Source organism: Vollenhovia emeryi, unplaced genomic scaffold (genome assembly GCF_000949405.1).
Source record: "Vollenhovia emeryi isolate VEMERY1.0 unplaced genomic scaffold, V.emery_V1.0 DF939124.1, whole genome shotgun sequence".
Classification (NCBI taxonomy): domain Eukaryota; kingdom Metazoa; phylum Arthropoda; class Insecta; order Hymenoptera; family Formicidae; genus Vollenhovia; species Vollenhovia emeryi.
In genome coordinates, this window is record NW_011967242.1 from 596,547 (window position 1) to 618,594 (window position 22,048).

The 22,048-nt window shown below is 43.2% G+C and overlaps 1 protein-coding gene across 9 annotated transcripts in view; it reads right to left on the bottom strand.

Moving 5' to 3' along the window:
* LOC105569329 (rap guanine nucleotide exchange factor 2-like) overlaps nt 1-22,048 on the bottom strand; it is a 139,549-nt gene that overhangs the window by 4,548 nt on the left and 112,953 nt on the right. For 3 of the 9 annotated variants that reach the window (XM_012025697.1, XM_012025703.1, XM_012025696.1), the window contains 15 exons: nt 13,330-13,431; nt 8,323-8,535; nt 7,887-8,239; nt 7,336-7,797; nt 6,963-7,255; nt 6,576-6,879; nt 6,267-6,498; nt 5,893-6,197; nt 5,604-5,788; nt 5,319-5,530; nt 4,936-5,167; nt 4,554-4,853; nt 4,161-4,478; nt 2,962-3,078; nt 300-560 (listed from right to left, as the gene is read on the bottom strand). In XM_012025697.1, the coding sequence (XP_011881087.1) occupies nt 300-560; nt 2,962-3,078; nt 4,161-4,478; nt 4,554-4,853; nt 4,936-5,167; nt 5,319-5,530; nt 5,604-5,788; nt 5,893-6,197; nt 6,267-6,498; nt 6,576-6,879; nt 6,963-7,255; nt 7,336-7,797; nt 7,887-8,239; nt 8,323-8,535; nt 13,330-13,431 (3,889 nt within the window). The other 6 variants (XM_012025699.1, XM_012025698.1, XM_012025702.1 and 3 more) reach the window with 5 other exon arrangements.

Consider the following 22,048-nt stretch of genomic DNA (forward strand, 5'->3'; position numbering starts at 1 on the left):
TTTCACAGCACGCACGATGAAAAATTTCCAAGGAGAAAAATGAACAAAAACATTGCGAATTGGTGGTCGTGAGAGTAGAATTTTGACGGAAGCTGTTCCGAGTGACAATAGTGAGCTGACGGAGCTGGCTTTCGCCAACAAATCACCGCTCCTCGCCGTGCGTGAATGCTGACAACAAGAACGTAAAAACGATGCGCTCGCCTCAACGAGCGTAAACCGAAGAGATGTGTATGTGTGTATGTGTGAGGGTGAGTGTGAACCGTGTGTGAACGGTAGAGCGATTTGGCTAGATGTAGTACCATCTTCGTGATCGGTGCCCCGATAGGTGACCCCTTCGTGGCTGTTAGCACGACCGAGTCTGTGCAATCTCGCCATCTGCTGCACGACTTTGTACGCCGGTGGTTGACGGCATTGCGGTGTGCTACTCATGCCTGATCGCATCGACGATGTCATGTTGCCCGCCATAGCACCCATCGTCATTATCGTCGTCGTCCCCGCTCCGGGCGGTGGCAACGGGGCTGGCATCCCTAGGCCCATGTTTACTCCTAATCCCGTAGTACCTGAAAACCCTCGACTCTTTCGATCTCTCTTTCTCTTTCGTTTCGCCCTTTCTCACCCTCTCAACATCCACCACCTCGTCAACAAAGCGATTCGCCTGCCACCGCGGATGCAGCATTTGTAAATGAGCGAGAATGCCGCGAGTAACGAGCAAACTTGTGCCCGTTTTTTCGTTACATAGAAACTTAATTAGCCAAGTTATTAACGAAGACATCCTGAGTATTTTGTATATAAGATACCGAGTAACCTTGCAAAATAAATGATAATCAAAATATAAAAATACAACAAAATAAGAATTAAATTCTTGTTTTTATGGGGCTCCATGTTTACTTCATTCCCCACGCATTTATAATTTGCGCTTTTGCAACGTTCATTGTTGTCACTATTTCTTTTGTCAAAATATTTAATATGTCCACAACTTTATTCAAGTTTCCCTTTCGTATTTCCCACCCTTAAGAAGTAGCGTTAAAAAAAAGTTACAGCATTCGGCTAATTGTTGAGAGATAAAAGATAGTCGCGCTCGCTTACAGCCGGAGATCCACGAGAGGTAAACGAGTTTAAATCGCAAAAGACATTCACCACCCGCCAACCTGCCCAGGAGAAAAGAAGCACAGATATTTTACATAGTCAATACCCTGAAAAGAAACGGTCAATTATCTCCGCTAATACTGGGGTATACGCAAATACGCAAGTGGAGCAAGCTCGATGTAAACGCGTTGCGTTTCTAGGTCATGTCAGAAACGAACGGTAGTGCTACATTTGTCACCAGCGTGCGAACCAACTCGTTCGATAATGAATAGTTGCACGCACGTCACGCATCGGAGACCAAACACTTTTCGCTTTTCCTCAGAGGAAGGCGATCTCCGTTCAGATAAAGCTCAAGCGGTATGTAGACGCTGAAGACCAGCAGGATTACTTTCTACCATTCGCAATACTTGGGCATATCGCTTCGCATGCATGAGCCATATACTGTTTGCATCCTGAAAATAGACCCCTCCTTCGAGGCAAGGGACAGCAAGATCAATGCAATAATGAGTCGATGCAGACCAGACAAACGAAACAGGCAGACAGTCGCGAACTCACCTTGAGGAGTTGGGGGTTGATGATGATGATGATGATCGTGATAATGTTGGTGGTGGTGATGGTGGTGATGATGATTGTGGTTGTGATTCTGATTGGCAGGAAGCGGAGGTAACACTGCTACCGCGTGAGGAAACGGGGGTGCTCCGCCTCTTATAACAGACCCTGCACCATACAGAGGCCACATACGACATATTTTTCTTTCTTTTTACAGAATCTACAAACTTGTGCCGTTTACTGGGGACGCGAAGAGATTCCTCGGAACGGAATCGCCTTTATGCGATGCAAGTGCGTTACCAAAAGCGCACGATTAACGACGAGTAACGCATGAGATACCGCCTGCGTGATGAAGCGAGTGGTAAGCTGTAAAGCGAATCTTGAAAGCGGCGGAACCTTGAGAAGCGATTGAAAGCATAGTTGTTATATGCTATTTACGCAGCGCTCGACGACGCGAGTATCGATACGAAAACATACGGCACGCAATGTCCAGTAACGTTTAATACTCTTTGTGCATTTGTCTGATATCTACGGTAATTCGCTTGAAGATACGTGGTGGCCATGGGACATACGTCTCTCAACGATCAAATTTTGCCAGCGACCCAACTATTGTGCGAAATAATGAGATAACGTGTGAACGGAAACCCCTACATATTTTAGTAGCACTCGACAAATAATCAAATAATATTTATTGCAAGTAATTTGTAAACTCAAGTACGCGGCTGCGAGTATTCAATATTCACGTTGAAATTTCGATCGGTTTAATTCTCAACGCCACTGCATCGAACGCAAACATCACTCTCACACGTCTGTAACGTCAAAATCTAGACACACCAAAATTATACGCTGCTTTTGATTCTAAATACTATCAACAGTACTATCACTCGGTACAAAACGACAGACGAGTAATCGTCTGGCAACAGATAAAAACAGATGATGCAAAAACTAAAGCCAATGTAAAATAATGTAAAAACAAACATGGCGAATGGGTGTTTAAACTGTAATCCCACATATCGTAGAAATGATATCCAGCTCTCGTCGTGAGCGCGTTAAGAGAAATTTCATTTCCGGTCCGGCCGATTTCCGGAGGCGGCATCGGACACCGCGGAAGAAACTACCATGTTTCTACCACTCTACTACGGTGTGTGTGTGTGTGTGTGTGTGTGTGTGTGTGTGTGTGTATGTGTGTGCGCGCGCGCGTGTATGTGTGCGTGTGTGTGTGTGTGTGTGTGTGTGTCTCTACGGATCGGGCAAGAGGAACAGCACACGAGCACACTTGGCCATAATCCGTTCTCTCGTTTCACTCTCGTGTTTTTCATTACGTACCTTGCAGAGCGGAGTGCCGTCTTTGCGGTGGCGGTGGGCTGCCGCCCGCTTCCACGCTGCTCCCGCTGTGGCTGTCCAGCTGAGTGCTATGACCACTGTCACTGCTCGTCACCGAACCTACGCACAGGTTCCCAAGACACTTCTATCACTACACACGTTCTAACCGAGAGATTACGCCCTGACGCGATCGCTAAACGACCCTACTGTCTACACGCGACGCTTCGTCCGCCTCATTCGTAATCCGTATCTTTTCTTTTTTCGTTCCAGAGCAAACTGTCTCACAAAGAGAGCCGGCGCGAGAACCTAACGTAAACCTTCATCACCTCGCCACACTCCAATTGCACGTCTTTCTAGCATCTCTTTCTTACCGTCTACAAGCTTCTATATCCTGTCATTAGCAGAGCGTAATCAACAAGTGTATCTTATATACGCAACTATACGCCGCATTAAAGTTGTAGTAACCAATGATATTTATTGATCCTCTATACGACGTTCTGAAATCAGGTTGTGCTCGGTTAAACGTTCAAATTAAACTACGGCTGTGCAATTTACTTAATCTTTCCCGGCGGCATTTACGAATTAAAACTGTCAGAATTTATTGACGAGTCTGTCTACTTGGACTGCGTAAAAACAGCGCTGTAAGTCTTATTAAAGTACGACTCCGTATGTCCCATGGTATGAGAGCTCCGAGTCGAAGCCGCAGTTCGTTCTGGAGTTAAAGAGTTCGAGGCGTGACGTCGTGATGTCTGATCGAAAAGAAAAGCTCGCGCTATAGTAATCGGCATACAAGATGCGTGTGTGAGTGTCGTGTATATATGGATCAACTAAATAACATGGAACATTTATGAATTGCGTAAACGGCTGTGCAGCGTGCATAATAATGAGACTCCTTGTTGCGAGACCTGACCAGTGTATGTAACGAGCAATGAAAGTGCGTGATGGTGCTTCGCGAGATGCGTGTCTACAGAGTCCATATTTATAATCGATTAACAATCTAACAGTCCGTCAATATGGTCTAGAAAGTTATGGAACAAAGAGCTATTAAAAAAAGTACCGCAAAATACGATTGATTTCGAGATCTATTTAGACGGAATAATTCGTCCAAATATGTCTTTACAGAAACCTAGAAAAGAACGTATCACTGGACAGCATCTCGCTTCAAACCATTTCGTAAAGAAGAAAAAACAGACTGTACTCACCGCTTGTCAAGGTTTTCCTCAGCGGCTGGAGATTGCTCAAACTAGTTACACTACTGCTCTCCGCGCTGAGATCGACAGGCGGCGGTAGGCTGGCAGGAGTATCGCTGTGGGATCGTTCGTGCATCGGTACCCTGCTGCCGGATCCTACTCTTCTAGGTGCGCCTGGACTAGGCTCCAAACCGCTCGAATGTAGTGCCAATCCCGGTACAGGTAGCGGCGGTGGACAGTGCTTAGGTTGATACGGTCGTGTCTTGTGAGGATCAGACAGAGCCAACATCTTCCTAACTGCTTGCGGCGACGCGGCACCAAATTTTGTACCTGAGAATAATTCGCACAAATTACTAAAACTCTTTGGAAATATTACTTATAGCGCAGCCGTAGAGATTCGCCAACCTTGTATACTCTTTCTGCCTTCGCTGGTGCTACTGGCGCTACTGGTAGTCGACAGAGTAGGCGACGGATGCCTCCTTCCCCGACTACCACCCAATGGTACCGCGGCTGCAACTGCAACGGCTCCCGCATGTGGCTCGCAATCCACGGAAAGTTGATGCAACCGTTCCTCGTCGGTGATCACTTTCATATTCGCGAGATAGGCCTTCACTCTTCGGACCATCTGTGCTTCCTCAAACATTTTCTTCGGGTTTGGTGCGGCCGTCGATTTCTTTCGTCGTTTCACCGTCGCAGTTTGGCCGCCTATAAATCGCGATAACGCACATATAAATACTGTATCCCGAAACCAAGCCGAAGACGATACGAAACAATATGAGAAAATAACCTTGATTGCCAGTAGTCATTTGGTTCAGAGCTACCATCGCGGAGCTTGGTGGTTGTCCGCCCCTCTCCAGCATAGTGAGTAAATCATAGGGTGAGGAACACATGTTTGTTAACGTTCTCACTTCCTTCGCGATCATTCTGAGTTTTTCGAAATTCACCAGACTCTCTACTCTCGAATCATTACCAAGATGTATAAAGGTCAAGTCCTTCTTCACGACCGGATAGAAAGGTATCTAAAATAAATAATTATTTAACTCGCTAGTAATAACTTATGGTTATCACAGTACAAGTTTAAATGACAGAAAAAGATAGTATATCATAAACTGCAAAGGTAAATACAAATGTGAATGAAGGATAATTTTGTTATAAAGAAGAATGACTCACTATCGGTGGTTGCGTTTGTTCAGACGCCACCAACTGCCGGTATTTACTCATATTACGGCTGGGATCCATCAATTCTTGTAGATCGCTGAATAATCTTTGATATTTGGTTGGCAGTTTTTCCCACGAAGCTCTTAATCTCGATACTGAGCCATGGCCTAAACCGGATACAATTGCGAACATGGAATTGAAATTTTTGCACTCCTTGCATTGGCCTGCGCAGAAAAATATCGTTGATATAGAATGCCCAAGAAGAAAAGTAAAGGACAAGATCCCAAAAATACTTACGCGCTATCTTAATAAATTGCTTTATAATCTTACTGCGCCGGACGAGATTATGTTCGGAACAAACCTCTGTTACAACCCAGAACATCTCTCTGTTGACTAGTTCCGCAAACTGACTGAGCATAGGTACACCGTACCTACTCTTCAATTCAAACAGGTCATCCACATACTCGGTGGATTCGATTTGTCTGCAACGAAATACACAAAAGTCGTTATTATAAAACCATCGATCAAAGCGATCGAACTGCAGATGCAATTCGCGATAGGCAGATTTCACCAAGTATCGAATTACCTGAATATACTGAAGTCTTGTAGAGTCAGTTGTATTGCTACTTCCACAGCATTCAGTTGCAAAAAGTGCACTTGGGACTCTCGAATGAGTTCCGGAGCTTGATCGTCGGCTACTAAAGTCTCGGAGATTCCGTTAGTTTTCAAGTAGTATCGAGAGCTCAATCCGATTCGTTCCGCAAGATTCTGCAATTGATCTGGCAATCTACGCTGCTTAATCATACCACCTTCGCCGACGCTCACTTCGGCCAGTGAGAAATTTGAACTGCTTTCTGTTATGCCAAATTCTTGAAGTGCAAGCATCACCACCTACAAAAGGTTAATGCGTGGTTATATATTTTTCTTCAGTTACTTAATTTTAACAGAGTATAAATTTACCTCATGCGCTGTCGTCTCTTTGTGAATAAGGAGATATTTGCAGGTTTGATCAGCTTTATATACTTTGAGCACATGTTCAGGATAATCGTTTGCCCTCAAGTCGTCGTAACAATAAAGCGACGTAAGATCTGGATTACTTTTCGAATGGTATAGATTAGTAGTAGTTTGCGTGAGCCCTGTTCCCGGTGGTGTATGCGGTGGCGCAAGAGGGTCGTCCACATGTACACCGTCGCTGTTAAAATTAAAAAGTATCTTGCGTCAGTAAGGATCCATATAGATTTAATAATTATTACTGCAATATGCACTCACTTGATCGTGTTCTTTGGCAGTATGTTCATTTTCATAAGTGCTTTCTGTAATCGCCGTTTAGGTCCAAGAGTCATAAATCCTTTGTGCTCCTTTTTAGCATCTTTGCACGGCGATACATTGTTGTCCGGAATTAATAACGGCACTCCGCCAATCATGGGATTTAAAGGATTCACAGGAGTCATGGGATCCACGTGCGTCGATAGTCTAACTCGTGGATCCGACGGAAGCCTCGGTATTTCCGGCTTATTTGCTCTACCACGGGGTCTTGGGGAATTGTCTGGCATTTGAAGCATTTCTTTAAAGGCTATAAAAGATTAAATAATTAAAGGTAAAGAAAACATTTTTATGTATACAAATAATTATTTCTGGTTTATAAATTAAACGCACCAAGCAAATTAGATTTTACAGTTATACTGAGATGCGTAGAAGCTCTCAGAATATCGAGAGCTTTCGTATGATTTACATGCTCGAAACTTTGGCCGTTCACTTCTAAAATCTGGTCGCCTCTCTTTAAACCGACATCTTCAGCCTTAGATCTCTTGTCAACTTTCGAGATAAATATGCCAAACCCTCTCTCAAATCCTCCTAAAATGCTAAAATTTAGGACTTCGTCCCTGTTTGGCCTGGCTAACGTTACGTTCCGCGTTCTCGCTTTCGCCGCACACGCAATATTTAACAACCTGGAGTCAAACAACCGATTACAAGGTTTATTTCTTAATTCCGTGAAAAAAATAAAACAGAGAGAAACGAGAGAATTTACCTCTGTTGTCCCAGCATTTTCTCTCTTTCCAGTCCAGTCTCAAATGCTTCTAAAAATTCCATCATCGCTGGATCAGTCTCGAAATCGGTAAAATGATTGTTCACCCATAAGAGCACGACGCGAGCGACACGATCTCGCACTTGCGCTTGATCGAACCACTCCAGCAATTGGCTCGCGACTAACAACGGACTATCGATAAACGTTCGATGAGTCAATAAGAAATCTTCCACATAAGTAGGATCCGTAATACTGTTTTCTTCGATGAGCTGTAACATCAAACGCTCTGGCGTTCCCCGGATCACCACGTGACCTCTTCGGGCTGCGCCGTCCAGAGCTCCTCGCAATTCAGTCACTAGAATCACCCTTCCGTTCTCTTCGTGTCTTCTCGTATTCTCTTCTCCCTGATGCTGAATCCGAAAGTAATCTGCTTGCGTGACGCAAACAAATTGGCAATCGTCGCACCTGCAGATAGAAAACCACATTGTTGCTTTCCTATACTCGACTTAGGCATCGCTGCCCGTACAAAAGTAAGGAAGAAACACGCTACGAACTTTGTTCTCATAACTCCGCGATGTAACAGCCTCTCCATAGTAGGCAAGATACCAAAGCTATCGCCGAGACCAAGTTGTTCAATCTCGCCACTGGTGTGCTCGATCTCAACCGCGCCGTTGATCAGAACGCTCCAACTGTCGAGTTCCTCGCCGTCATTCAAGACCACCATACCGGCGCGATCGACCACCGCGAATACCATTACAGCGCACAGCGCTCTTCTGACAGCCAAAGTCATGTTTGTGAAAGCTTTCAATTGTTGCGTGAACTCTAAAAGCGTCTCTATGTCGTCCTCCGTTCTATCCACCGGATCCTTCTCTAAACATTCTCGTACGGGATCGCGCACCGTCAAGCTCTAAAACATTAACACAAGAGCAGAAATTAGAGTCACGCCTGACGCATCTCTAGGGAACGGCAGGATAAAGCCACGATACTCACATCCATGCTCTCTGCCAGATCCTCCTCCTCGTCGCTGTCGACGATGGATTCCACGAGACCTGACAGATCCACTTCATCGGGATCCGCGTCCAACGAGCTTTGTACAGATGTCATGGTGTCGGATCCACTGTACGCCGAACTTGTGTCACTCGAATGGCTGCTTCTATTTGATTTCTGATACAGCTCCGGCCTGCCCGTGAGGCCCTGTGAGAACTACAAAGGAAAGACTTTGTCAGCTTATTTAACATAATTTCTTAATTCTTAAGGATTTAAGTACACAGTTTGTTTAATCGTCACAATCTACCAACTTTACGTATTACCACACAAGGTACATTTCATATCAAACTTTCCGAAGTAGTTTAATAAGCTTTAGTCTTCTCTTAAATACGAAATGTTACGTACGTATAGAAAACTGTATAAATCAATACAACGTTGACACAAGATGCAACGTGTCCACAGGCCACAAAGTATAAATTCCTATTTCTATTGTGAAAAGGATTACACGAATATATGTATAACAAGTATTATAGATTATACAGTGAAAAGAAAGAGATACTTGTGACTAAAGTGATTGAGTAAAAGTGAACCGAGATGAAATAAGACTTGGATAATGTTATAACAAGTTCTTCCGTCATTTGAGGCCTGCGTCCACGATGCTGGAACTTGGACCAAGCAGACGCAGGCCCTTACACAAGCATGTTTAGACAAGTTGTATAAATTACAAAGCTAGATAAACATTAAATCTAACCTAACCTAACCCTCTTCTCTGAGGCATCAACCTAATAACTGCGATAACAACAACGCACGTTGAACAACCCATCCAACGGAACTAGACAACGTTCCGCAAGGAAGATGTGCGGAAAATGGGCAATGCTGTACCTGCACAGGTGCGGGACAAAACATCGTCGAGCGACGACGAGGACGCTGCTCGCTGGCAAGCGCGAGGTGAGAAATACCAGGAATGGGCGTGATTGGGACAGGCTCTAGCTCGCGGTTAGGTTAGGTCGCAGCGACATGACATCACGCACGCATGTATTTACGCGGAGGGACCCCGTGCATCGAAGCGAGCCCCTCGCGCGCGTCCGTACACATATATTCGTCATCCAAACAAGACACCTACGACGACTGTTGTCATGTCATCGCGAGGGGCGGCCCCGCGCTGCCCGAGAACCCGCTTTCCCGACGCGGGGCACGAGCGCCCCGCGAGAGAAAGGGAGAGAGAAAGAGCCAAGGCCATTTTGAGCATAGCCTCGAGAGGAGAGGCACTCACTTGATACACGCCGAACGCGTCCATCGCGCCAGCGGGATCCGCGACCCCCGTAGTCGTTGGCTCCCGTCTACCTCCTCCTCCTCCTCGGCGGAGCGCAATCACGACAGATCCGACGAGTCGTCCGCGGCCGCGGGACGCGTCCGCATTTTCCTGCGCGCTTCTCGTCCCGACGTTTTTTCCCTCTCGCTGGCGCGCCGCGAATACCGCAACGCGCGCGCAAGCGGACGTGACCCTCTTTGTACGAAAGCTCAGCACGAAACTCGTGACGCGTCCATCCGTCTGTTGTCGTCGTCGCGGCCGGTCATCAGCTTGGCGAACGTAGGACTGGCCTCTCGTCCCGTCCCGCACTCCCGCCGTCACCCGCGTCGCGTCGTGCCGCGCCGTGCCGCTGGCATTCCCTTCGGATCGCGGCGCAGTCACGTGACCCGCCGCGCCGTGAGCCGTGAGCGGCTCCTCAGGTCCGTGTCAACGGGGGGGCGCATCACGTCGGCCGACGGGGGAGGGGGACGCCGGCCCACCTGTAGCTTCCACGCGCGAGATTTCCTTTCTTTTTCTCTTTTTTTTCTTTCTCTTTTTTTTGGGGGGAGGGAATTCGACGGATCTCTCGATCGTTCGCCCGCGAACGTGCTCGATTACGGCCGCAAATCGAAACTGCGAGAGTAAATCTGATTCTTGGCAACTCGATACCAAATTGGCGTCGCAACTTTAGGTTTGTGAGAATCGTCAAAGATTTAAATCCGCTCTTTCCATATAACGTGGGAGTTTACTATTGTACGTAAACTGATTTTTCATAATATAAAATCTATCTTATATTTCGATAGAAGTCCAAGATGTGCGAGATGTAAAATGAAATATATATTTCGGTATTGTACGGAATTAATTCGCGAAATAAATCAAAGGAAAGATATATGTTAAAAATTGTTTTGATATACCGACTGAGAAATTAAATTTCATTTTCCACGTGAGATCGAAACTGAGAAATTAAATCTGATTCTTGGCAATTCGATACCAAATTGGCGTCGCAACTTTAGGGTTTTGAGATTCATCAAAGATTTAAATTTACTCTTTTCGTACAACGTGGGAGTTTACTATCGCAAAACGATTTTTCATAATATAAAATCTATCCTACATTTCAATAAAAGTCCAAGGTGTGCGAGAAGTAAAATGAAATATATATTTCGGTATTGTACGGAATTAATTCGCGAAATAAATCAAAGGAGATCAAAGGAAGGATATATGTTAAAAATTGTTTTGATATACCGACTGGGAAATTGAATTTCGTTTCCCACGTAAAGTCGAAACGATGGTAGTTTAATGAAATTTTGTTGTTCGTACTGCATGGGGATTAAATTAAATTTCGTTACACCGCACAGGCGCGCACACACACATACGCGCGCGCGTATGTACCTCTAGTATGTTCAGTATCAGTATTCGTAATTTCACAGTAACTCGTGAACACGGCACGGATTTGCATCTTTATAATCTCAATATTTACATGCAGGCTACGGCAGCCGTTATATGAAGACGCATTCTACCTTGTTAACATAGTACAATAAAACCATTGTTACACAACTGACTTCAGCATAATAGTGGCGGCAGGCATGTAGAGTTTCAGAAGAAAATTAAAGACAAAAGTGACATAATATTATAAGCATTAATAATCTGAATAATTATTTATTAATGCTTATAATATAGCATGCAACTGCATGCTGGGAGGAAAGGGTGATCGAGTGTAATTTGCGTACGGGAAAGGGGATTTAAATAACTGTCCGATTCGTTACCTGATGGTATTTGGAAGTGATTTGACGAGAGATGAATGATGATGAATAATTAGTTTACTTTACCCGAGGGAAGAGTAAAGACTGCGTGACGTATAAAATTCTCTCCCACGTTTCAATTTTTTACAAATTATATATGCACGTATACCATATAAAGCTGACGCAAAACCAATCACATCTCGTGGGACAAGCGCTAACTTGTTTTTAATTAAATAATGGAATTACTCGGTCGTACGTACGTAAGCTTGAAAATTCAAGCTGCAGCTAACAAAATTCTCCATAACGTTAAAAAAAAAATTAATTAACTTGGCGATAATTACTTTGGACGTAGATACTCAATAAATAACGATTATGCTAAGACGTGACAAAAATAACCGAGATTAAAAATACAATAACGCTTGATATATGTATACCCCTCCGTAATGCAGCCTACTTCGATTTGCATACCCACGCGAATGTCAGCGGCCGATGTAACGTCATAAGAATATTGCAAAACACGCTCGAGAAGCTGATCGAGAAAGAACGCGCCGTTGGTCCCGCGATTAATATTCATCAACCTTCGCGATTAGTTAATCGCCGTGCGGAACAATAAACAAACAATGACGTAAATTGACGCCAATAACGACACCTGAATTGATCTTAAGAGGCCTCTCTATAGAAAGTCACTGTTGGGCGATCGTGTGAAATACGCTTAAGGAGTCGACGGACGGTCGATCGAGCCGCAAAGGCGCACGAGAGGGAGAGAATGAGAGAGCGAGAGACGGCGGAAAAAGAGAGGAAGAGACGAGGATGGAGAAGCGCCGCCGCCGCTGGTCCGCTCAAAGCATCCATCCAGCAACGGATAGTAACCGCTCAAAGGCCACTGTCCGACCCGACGGATGATTTATACGACCCGTTATGTCGTTCGTGCCCGTGTATCTCACTTTTCCTTTTGTCCCGCGCCACACACTACTTTCCAAATTGCTTCTCCCATTCAGCTTCTTGCCCGCCGGAAGGATGATGCTCCGCAGGCACACTTGCCGCACGCGTTCGACGCCGAATCGAACCAAATTCTGATTGGCAAACTTACCCGAGGGCGTTTAACTTACAATTAGAGGGCAGTCCTCTATTATGAGACAGGTTTCCAACATGAGACAGCAGGTTTACAACACCCGAATTCGATCGCAAATCTTTTTTCGCAACGATTACGCAATTTAACAATGAATTTTCCACCGAACAGATTTCATGGCAATAAATTCATGGCGGAGTCAACTGATGACGCCTATTAATTTGACAGAAACCCCCGAGGGGTAGACCGCTGAGGGCATTGTGGTGCACAGATTTGCGGCATTACCGGGCATTACTGGGCATTTTTTGGGCATTAGGCTTTGCCGGGGCATAATGGGGGACTTTTCTCTACATATTGCATATGGGTGGACTGATATCGTCACAGTTTGTATTTCGACAGTGATTTCGATACAGATAATTGTACCATTCCTTCGAGAGAACTGCGCATCGTGCACGATGAACATAGAGTGAAAAGACAAGAAACGCTCCCGCAGGCCTTTTCAAATCGCAAACAACTAGCACAAACGTTTTACGCACTATTTTTTTTATAGATAATCACTGAATATATTTTATCCTGGAAATCACTCAAATAATTTTGACTTGACGTTCTATAACGATACCTAGATAAAAACGAGAAGATCCAGCACTTTCATCAAGATCTACGGAGCCAAGATAGCAGATGGAATAACAGTTTACGATAAAGAAGCCACACGCAACCATGAATGACCGAGAAGAGTGATTTATGAGAAGCCACCGGAGTTTCCTCGACGAAGAAAGGTTTCCCCGACTTCGGTACGGGGTTGAAACGACATTAAACATTATTTGTTCAGACGGGTACGGGAAGAAACTCTCATACAAGTGATCAAGGCTGTAAGATTGCCATAAAAAAGTAAAAAATAGAGAGATATTTACCGTGTCATCGAAGACCAGGTTGACCTGACGGTGGTCGGTTATGGGATGGGGGTGCGGTGGTCGATGCATCCTCCCCCCGCCATGAACTTCCGGGTAGTCGATCTGCAAAAGACATGTCGGTTTATAAGTTGACGAGTGAGCTATAAATAATGTACAGCGCGTACAATCTATTGATCTTGGTCCGTAAGCGATTATGCGCGTGTTTACAACAAAGTGTTTGGATAATCATCGAGGAATGATTGCCCATCAATTTGCGAGGGTAACTCGATACCGCTTGTTAACTGTGGTCGTTCAATACAATTATAACCGAGACAAATAAATATTGTATATTCCAAAGGTGTTGCTCTCGGTGTCGCTAGTATTGTTGTCTATATCTTTATCATTCAATCTTCCTGAGACAAAACTTTAATTGCAAACCGTCTTAACCAATCTTTAACAATCTTTCAATCTTCACTAAACGTCTCTATAGCTGAACCCTGAGGTAAAATACGAGGGGGAAACCGCTGAGGGCATTGTGGTGTAGATTTACGGCATTACTGGGCATTACTAGGCATTTTTGGGCATTAGTTTGAGCATTAGGAAATACCTAATGCCCAAAAATGCCTAGTAATGCCCAGTAATGCCGTAAATCTACACCACAATGCCCTCAGCGGTTTCCCCCTCGATTTTTGTTAACCCCTCGAGATAACTCATACTGCATTTTTATATACAGGGTGTTCCAGGAGGAAAGATCGATATTCTGGGAGATGATAGTATCGACCATTTTAAGCAAAAATGTTGATATGAATGTACACGCACCGGCATAAATGCTGTCCCTATATCCTTGTGAGGTGCACGCACACAACTAGAGTCTGTAGTTGTGTGCGTGCACCTCACAAGGATAGGGACAGCATTTATGCCGGTGCGTGTACATCCCATTCCTCGCTGTTTTCGAGATAGAGCACATTTTGTTGACGTCCTCGTTCAGATAAAACATGAACACTGGGAAGCGTTCCACTTTCACGCAATGTATTGAAAACCTTGAAAAACACTTTACGATTCGGAATTCTGCGTGTTATAGGAAAGCGTCGACGGTATTCTTCAACAGTAGCGTCACAGAAACTACCGTCACAGAAACCGTAAACATACAGCATATCTGCATATTCGACATCTGTGAATATGCGAGGCATTTTGAACATTTCTACAATGTTATCAGCACAACAGTCAACAGACGTATAAGAGTAAATTCCCGCAGACGTTTATGAGGTTGGATGAAGGGTGAAGTGTACAGAAAAAAAGTAAATACGCGAGACATTCAAGTAGCTCTATCTCGGAAACAGTGGGGAATGGGGCGTATATTCGTATGAATATTTTTGCTTAAAATGACCGATACTATCACCTCCCAGAATATTGAACTTTCCTCCTGGAACACCCGGTATAGTGTGCCAATATTACCTTTAATCTCAATCATATGTATACACGACTTTCTAGGACAGCTGATAAAGTGTAAATCGCAATTGATACGAAGATGATAATAAATAAATTCGATGCGATACGAGGTGCCTGATATCTCCGGACGCGCGGTGATAATCGCGGATGCGCCGAGTGCTGCTGCAGCTGCCTTACTTCTATGCTCTGTTGCAGTACATTAAAAATCGCCATGCCCTAATGTAAATTTATATACGTATAGTATGTCCAGCTATTACTTAACAAACTGTTCAAAATTAATTTCCGATGCAACTTGAAGTCAATCTTTTGTCTAGAAAAAATGTCGAAGATATTTATGGTTTCTCGCGATTTTGCCTATTTTCAATCAAATATTTCTGTAACAAAATCTTGAATCCATAAGTCGGATAAGAATAATTTTATTAAACGATTTATAACTCTGAAATTTATTTTACGAAAACCCTTAATTAATTATTATATAAATTGTCTTAAACATCCACAAACATCCAAATGAAATTTAGATACATTCTATTCTACGTATAATATCTAACTTCTCTGTCATAACATAAAATAATAAAATGATTTAAGGTGTGACAGATGCCATAAAATTTATATTAATAATCATAATAACTTCATCCTCATAAAAAATTATCAGATATCTGACAAATAGAAAATATATAAAGGAATTAGAAGGAGAAAACGAACTCTTTGGTGTATTATTTACAAATAATTTTAATTCCAAATTGAAAAACTTTATATTACTAAACATATCTCTAGTGAGACGTATACAGTTTTCAAATTTCCCGAAGAAAAATGCAAGGAAACCAATAACTGCACTAATTAATGCATTTCGTAAGTTTGTTATAAGAGCCGCTGTTATTAATTAGATATTATATCATCGAATAGCTTTGCCACTTAAAACTTTCAATTATCAGTTGCTTACGACAATGCCAGCTGCTTTTTACCTCTCGCGACAGTCTCTTTTTCGGTTGACAGGCAACAGCATTCGTTACTGAGCAGCAACGAAAAAAAAAGGATGAAAGAGACAATGAGACGAATGCGCTTCGGGCCGGAACTCGTAGGCCGGACTTCCGGTAGATATGCTGGTTATACGTTCCATTCACGGAACCGCTCCCTCGTGACTCGATTGTCACAATGAATGTTTAGCCAATTTCGGGATGAAAGTTCAGTTTCCATAGGCGATCGATAGATCGATGTTCCGATTCGGCATTTTGCATAGACGCGTACGTCGACGCAATGCAAAAAATAGGTATTTTATTGTATTGTTCGTACGAAAAGTATTATAACGCATTACTTGCGCATTTCTCCGAACGGTTAAAAAAAATTTAATTATACTTTGTAATCATTGAAAGAATTGCAAACTACTCCCGACATTATGTCAACACTGACGCCGATGTTCTCGTACAATGGCTGCAACCAAATAGTGCATTTTACAATTACAACCTCTCCCTACCCTCTCCTTGTTTAATAACGCGCTTGATTCTAAAAGCACGCGTGATATTCGTAATCGAAAGCGTAACGCAATCGTGACGCAATGTGTAAACGAACGAATGTTTTTGACGTAACGACTGGATTGTAAACAATTATCCCATATTAAGTATGAATGCAAAACAATGGCAAATTATTTGAGCAAAAATGTTTTACGATGCATTTAATTACGCTGCATTCAGCGCATACGTGTCCGAAAAATATCATCACATTTTCATCAAATTTCGTACACTCAATCTCTCTTAATTAAAAAGTCCAGTAAAAATATGCGCATTTTTTATATCGTACAAATTAGTGATATATTAAATGCATAATAATAGCAATATATTCAAACGTTAAATTGAAGATATAATACTGATGTTTTTTTTTAAGGATAAGCAAAAACAATATTTTTAAAAAATGCATTCTTCCTACAATTGAACTGGCAGTGCATCTTTTGATAATTTCAAAATAATAAAATTATCACTTATTTATATATACATTAATGCAAAATTAAGTAAAGACGATTAAGCGACCGTTTGCAAAAATTAATAGTGCCACAATCAACACATCTTACAATTAGGTTAGATTATTAGATGATTACCGAAACAAAGCACGGGATAAAAAATGCCTTAGGTCATTTTTTTCTGCGAAATATTCAAACTAAAAATACGTTGTAAAAACACACTACAGGATTTGTTGACTTTTATATGACGAAATAATATTTTAAGGTGCAGAAACATTTTTTGTCCCCATCAGTGTTGTCCATTCTTCGCGGGCGGCTAACTGCAGTTAAACGAGAAATACTCTCTCAATTATACGCTCTCATTCATTCCGTTTGTCGGTCTCCTACATTGTGCGCTCAATCTCTGCGTGGGACCTTCGACCCGCGCGCGTAGGCAGCCTACGTGCACGTGTACACAAACGCATCGGACAGGACGCACGATCGCGAGATGTCAACGCGGTTTGCTCCCACGTTGTTCCTTACGTCGACTTCGATCCAAGCGTTAATGACCTCGTTCGTAGGCACGATCGCTCGTATCGCCGCACACGCAAGGTTATCATACCAAGAAGAATAGACGCCCCAATCGAGATATCAGTACTTAATCGAAACTTGATACGAAATAAACGACTGCTTCCTCAACGGAAGAAGATAAAACCGGCGATTAAAATCATTACGAAAGATAAACGATCGCGCACTCTATCAGCAGCGGATGTGTAGCGTCTGTCGAAAGAAATATCTGGGTGTTAACGAAGGGGAAACCGCTGACCAAAATCTTGTACACCAATGCCCACTAATGCCCAGTGGACATTACTTTATCTTATTATCTTATTTTACCTTTATAATGGCCCAGCAAGACCTAATGCCCAAAAATTGTCTAGTAATGCTCAGTAATGCCGCAAATCTGTACACCACAATGCCCTCAGCGGTTTCCCCCTCGGAGTTTACTTTCACACACTTTTGTACCTACGCGATAATGTTCTCCCTGCGATGTGTGCGTGCGTTTTCATTTTTCAGATGTTTTCACTTAATTTAATTGACTATTACAGTTTATGAGACGCGCACACAGAATTCGTGTCGTTTAATATTTTTTTCTTTTCTTTACAGATAAATATAATTTATTATATTACGCAATTCAGCGTATGTTGCACGCAAATAAATTGATAACGGAGATAAAATAAGTAATACTCTAAATTGAATTAAAGGGAAATAATACCTGGCAGAAATGAGAAAATTAATTCTTACGGTAAACATAAAAGTCAACGAATCGTGTAAGAAATATGTTTTTACAGCTTAATTTAAGTTCGGAGTCTTTCATCAAAAAGTGATGTAAAATGAAAGCATTTTGTCGTTAATCAACACATATTTCGAGCAAACATTCTTGTTTCCGAATTTCAAAGTAAATATCAACGGGTTATAAAAATGAACCTTCGCCATAGAATCCGCGCGTAATGAACGGACTTTTCCAGACTTTCGGATGATATATGAGCTTCTTTACCTCGGACGACACGATCGACAAGGTTCTCGGTGTGCCAGGCCAGCTTCTGGACAACGAACGTCCTTTCCGTTTTCTTACGACGACCCGAGGTCGTCCAGTCCTGCTCGTGTATTTCAACATCGCGAATAATCGACTGGGATAATTTAGTCGAAATTGCAGGACGTCTGATTGCACACCATATCCACGTGGTGCCTTCACTGCCACCACACTGGGCGGATCGATCTGGAGATCTTCATACCTCACCGCGCGCTACCGGACTCACTGTCTCGACTTTTCAAAAATTGATTTTTCCAAAATCCGCCAATGTTTCCGATAATTCATCCTTTTCGCGTTACGTTTTCACGTTGATCATTCATCAGACAGCACTTTGCAAACTCGCGGGCCGCACAAGAATCAAACACTGTGCTGTAAATGTCAAACGATACTTGGCTCGAACGACTGGGATTACGAGAGCGCGGTTGTACTAATGTAAACGCCTTCGTTAATATGTAATCGCGGCGATTCTATCGTTTCACGAGCGAGACCTTGCAAACTTTATAATCTCGAGGCCGACGTCGACGGAATAGGCCGCCATGAAATTGTTAATGCGATTATCCCGATCGTGTTTCGCGTTCGACGTACGCGCACTCTCACACACATCGCGTCTCGTGGAGAACTGTGGAGAACTGAGTCGTGCACGATTCTTGAAGAGGGCCAGAGCCGACCTGCTGCGGTCACGTGATTTACGCGCTCAGGAACGTAGAAAGGCTTATCGTATGTCGCAACGATATAATTTTCCTGTCGACGCCGGAAATTGGAAAACCAGATATGAAGATAATGTGGAAATAATTTTACATTCTAAATAATTCATGGTCGTAAAGATCTTAATTCATTTAAATCGGAGCCGATATTAAAATCTTAAAGATTACAAAGTGATAATTAATGAATTGAGTATATAGTTGACGTTTAATATGCGTGAAAGATAAACGTATTTAACACACAATAAATATTTGTGAAAACTCAATGAGTAATGAGGTTTAATTATTCTTAGCTCTTTCTGACAGATTTGTTTGGAACGAAAATTTTTCCTTACGACAATGTCGACCGCTCTTTCGTGTTGTATTAGAAAAAAAATAACGTTCTTCCGACGTCGCCCGAAGAAATAGGCGTCAAATATCGTGCACATGTGTTAACGTAGAACCACCTCTCTGAATCGTTGAAAAGATGTGACTCGTGTTATTTTAAAGCCTGAGACAACCCAGTTGTAAAACGAAGACGAGAAGACCCCTCGAGAGAGAATCTTAACGACCGATTTTGAGAATGTGTCCAGTAAATCGGTCAAACTCGTAAAATAGGTGTAGCAAGTCTCGAGTCGCAAGAAACTGACCAATCACAGTCGGAAGTGAGGGGAATAATCGCCTGTGATCAATTTCTTACGACTTAAGACTACTACAGCTATTGTAGATCCGGTCTAACAGCCAAGAAGATGCGAGATACATTCGCGTAATAGTTTAACCTACATGCACGCGGGATCTCCTATTTTTTAAATCATTCTACACGGAAGGCAATCACCGAGGGAGAAACCGCTGACCAAAATCGTGTACACCAATGCCCACTAATGCTCAGTGGGCGTTACTTTATCTTATTTTATCTTATTATATCTTAAATTTGAAGGAATAAAGGACTAAGAGCCGTGACAGGGTGTTAGTGTCTAAATATTCTATTCTAAATTTATTGCGAAACAATATCACCCTGGCTTCAAACTTGTGTTTAGCACATTTCAGCCATGCGAATTTTATTAATTTGTTATTTTATCCTATTTTATCTTTATAATGTCCTAGCAAGGCCTAATGCCCAAAAATGCCTAGTAATGCTCAGTAATGCCGCAAATCTGTACGCCACAGTGCCTTCAGCGGTTTCCCCCTCGGCAATCACGCATAAAATCTTATTCTTGCATAATACGTAGGCGTGTGTGTCTCGACCAATTCAAAATCGCTCGAATATTCACACATCGTTCGGTTTCTCGCGGGCAATGTTAGAAAAATTAAACGTGAGGTGCCCGCGGTGCACGAGGTCGTCTATAAATGTTGAAGCCGCGACTCAGGGCCAGTTTCCCAAACGTTGGTTAACTGTTAACCGGAGTTCAGTCAAGCTCCTATCTCTTTCTATCTTATTATCTAAGAAGAGACGGAGAATCGATTAACCTTTGGTTAGCAGTTAACGACGTTTGTGAAACTGGCCCCGAGGGGCAAACCGCTGACCAAAATCATGTGCACCAATGCCTACTAATGCCCAGTAGTCATTACTTTAACTTATTATCTCCCATCCATCCAATGGCGCTACAGCCCAAATCGGGCCCGGGCCTCCTCAATTGTTTGCCTCTTCGAGGCAACTTGTTATCTTATTTTCTTGTTATCTTATGATCTTGCTTTATCTTATTTAATCTTATTTTTGTGTTCTTTCTTTTTACTTTCATTCGTTTATACTTCTCACGTAATCTGTGTGTAAAACATTTACTCTTATATCTCACTTGATAAGGACCTAAACCAAAGGTCGAAACGTTGTGAAAGCGTATTGAATAAATGTGGCCAGCCGAGGTCGATTGATACTTGAAATTTTATTTATATTAATACTGGCAATCTGATGAAATATGCCATTTGATCTTATTTTACCTTTATAATGCCGCAGCAAGGCCTAATGCCAAAAAATGCCTAGTAATGCCCAATAATGCCCGCAAATCTCTACACCACAATGCCCTCAGCGGTTTACCCATCGACTTGCCCTCAACGACGTAGCGCGAAAAAACGCGAGACTGAACGTCGGATAAAATATAAATTACGGCGCGTTGCACGGACTGTGTGTGCGTGAGAAAGGGCGCGTTGATGAACGCGAGCGCATAAACTGTCGTGTCCTACGAGGAGTCTGCATTACGGCGCGGCTGCACACGGATGCGCCCGGCTAAAAATTTCTTTCTCTCGCCGGGACCTCCGCGTCCGCGAAGTACACGGTATTCATGCAGCTCGGCGCCCTGTCTACTTTATTTTCGGTTCTTCCTGCGCTCCCGATGCGCCATTGGCGTCACGCGCGGTCCTAAAAACTCTGGGCGCGCAAGAAAGATGCATGGAAATGCCAGCGGAATCCGTTGAAAAAAGGGAGACACCGCCGGTTGATCATAGAGAACGGCAAAAATAGCATCGCTGCATTCCAATCGAACGAGAGGGGGTAATTTGCATAGCGCGCGAACACCGTTTGCAAGGTGGGAAAAGGTTGCCCAAACAGGCAATTCAAAGTTACCACAGCCCAGGGGTAACGAGAGAAAAAGGGCAACGAGGATATTTGCGGGAAAAAATTGCTGCAGTTTACAAATTGCGAGGGAAATTTGAAAATATTTCCCAAAAAGCTCGCGAGTTACGCAAAATCGACAAGCAAGGTATGCCGTATTCGAGAGATTGCTCTTGGACAGTAAGAGAGAAATAACAGAAAAGTTTCGAACGGAAGCAATTTAAATCGCAATTATGCAAATTGCTGGACGATTATCGTTAAAAACCTCATCGCGATTCGCGTGCGTTACGCCTGTTAAATTCACGCCTGCCGAGGTGCGCGACCCGCCGGATAGAGACGAAACACTACCAAAGACTATCGCGCTACCAGGAAATGCTAGGCGCGATGGCTTCAAAGAGCCCTCGGGGCTTCCAAAAAAGTCGTTTGTTCACACGACGCCAAAGGAACCTATCAGCACAAGCCACCGACAACGTTACGTCCAAAGTAAACCCGAGGAGGAAACCGCTGACCAAAATTTTGTACAACAATGTCCACTAATGCCCAGT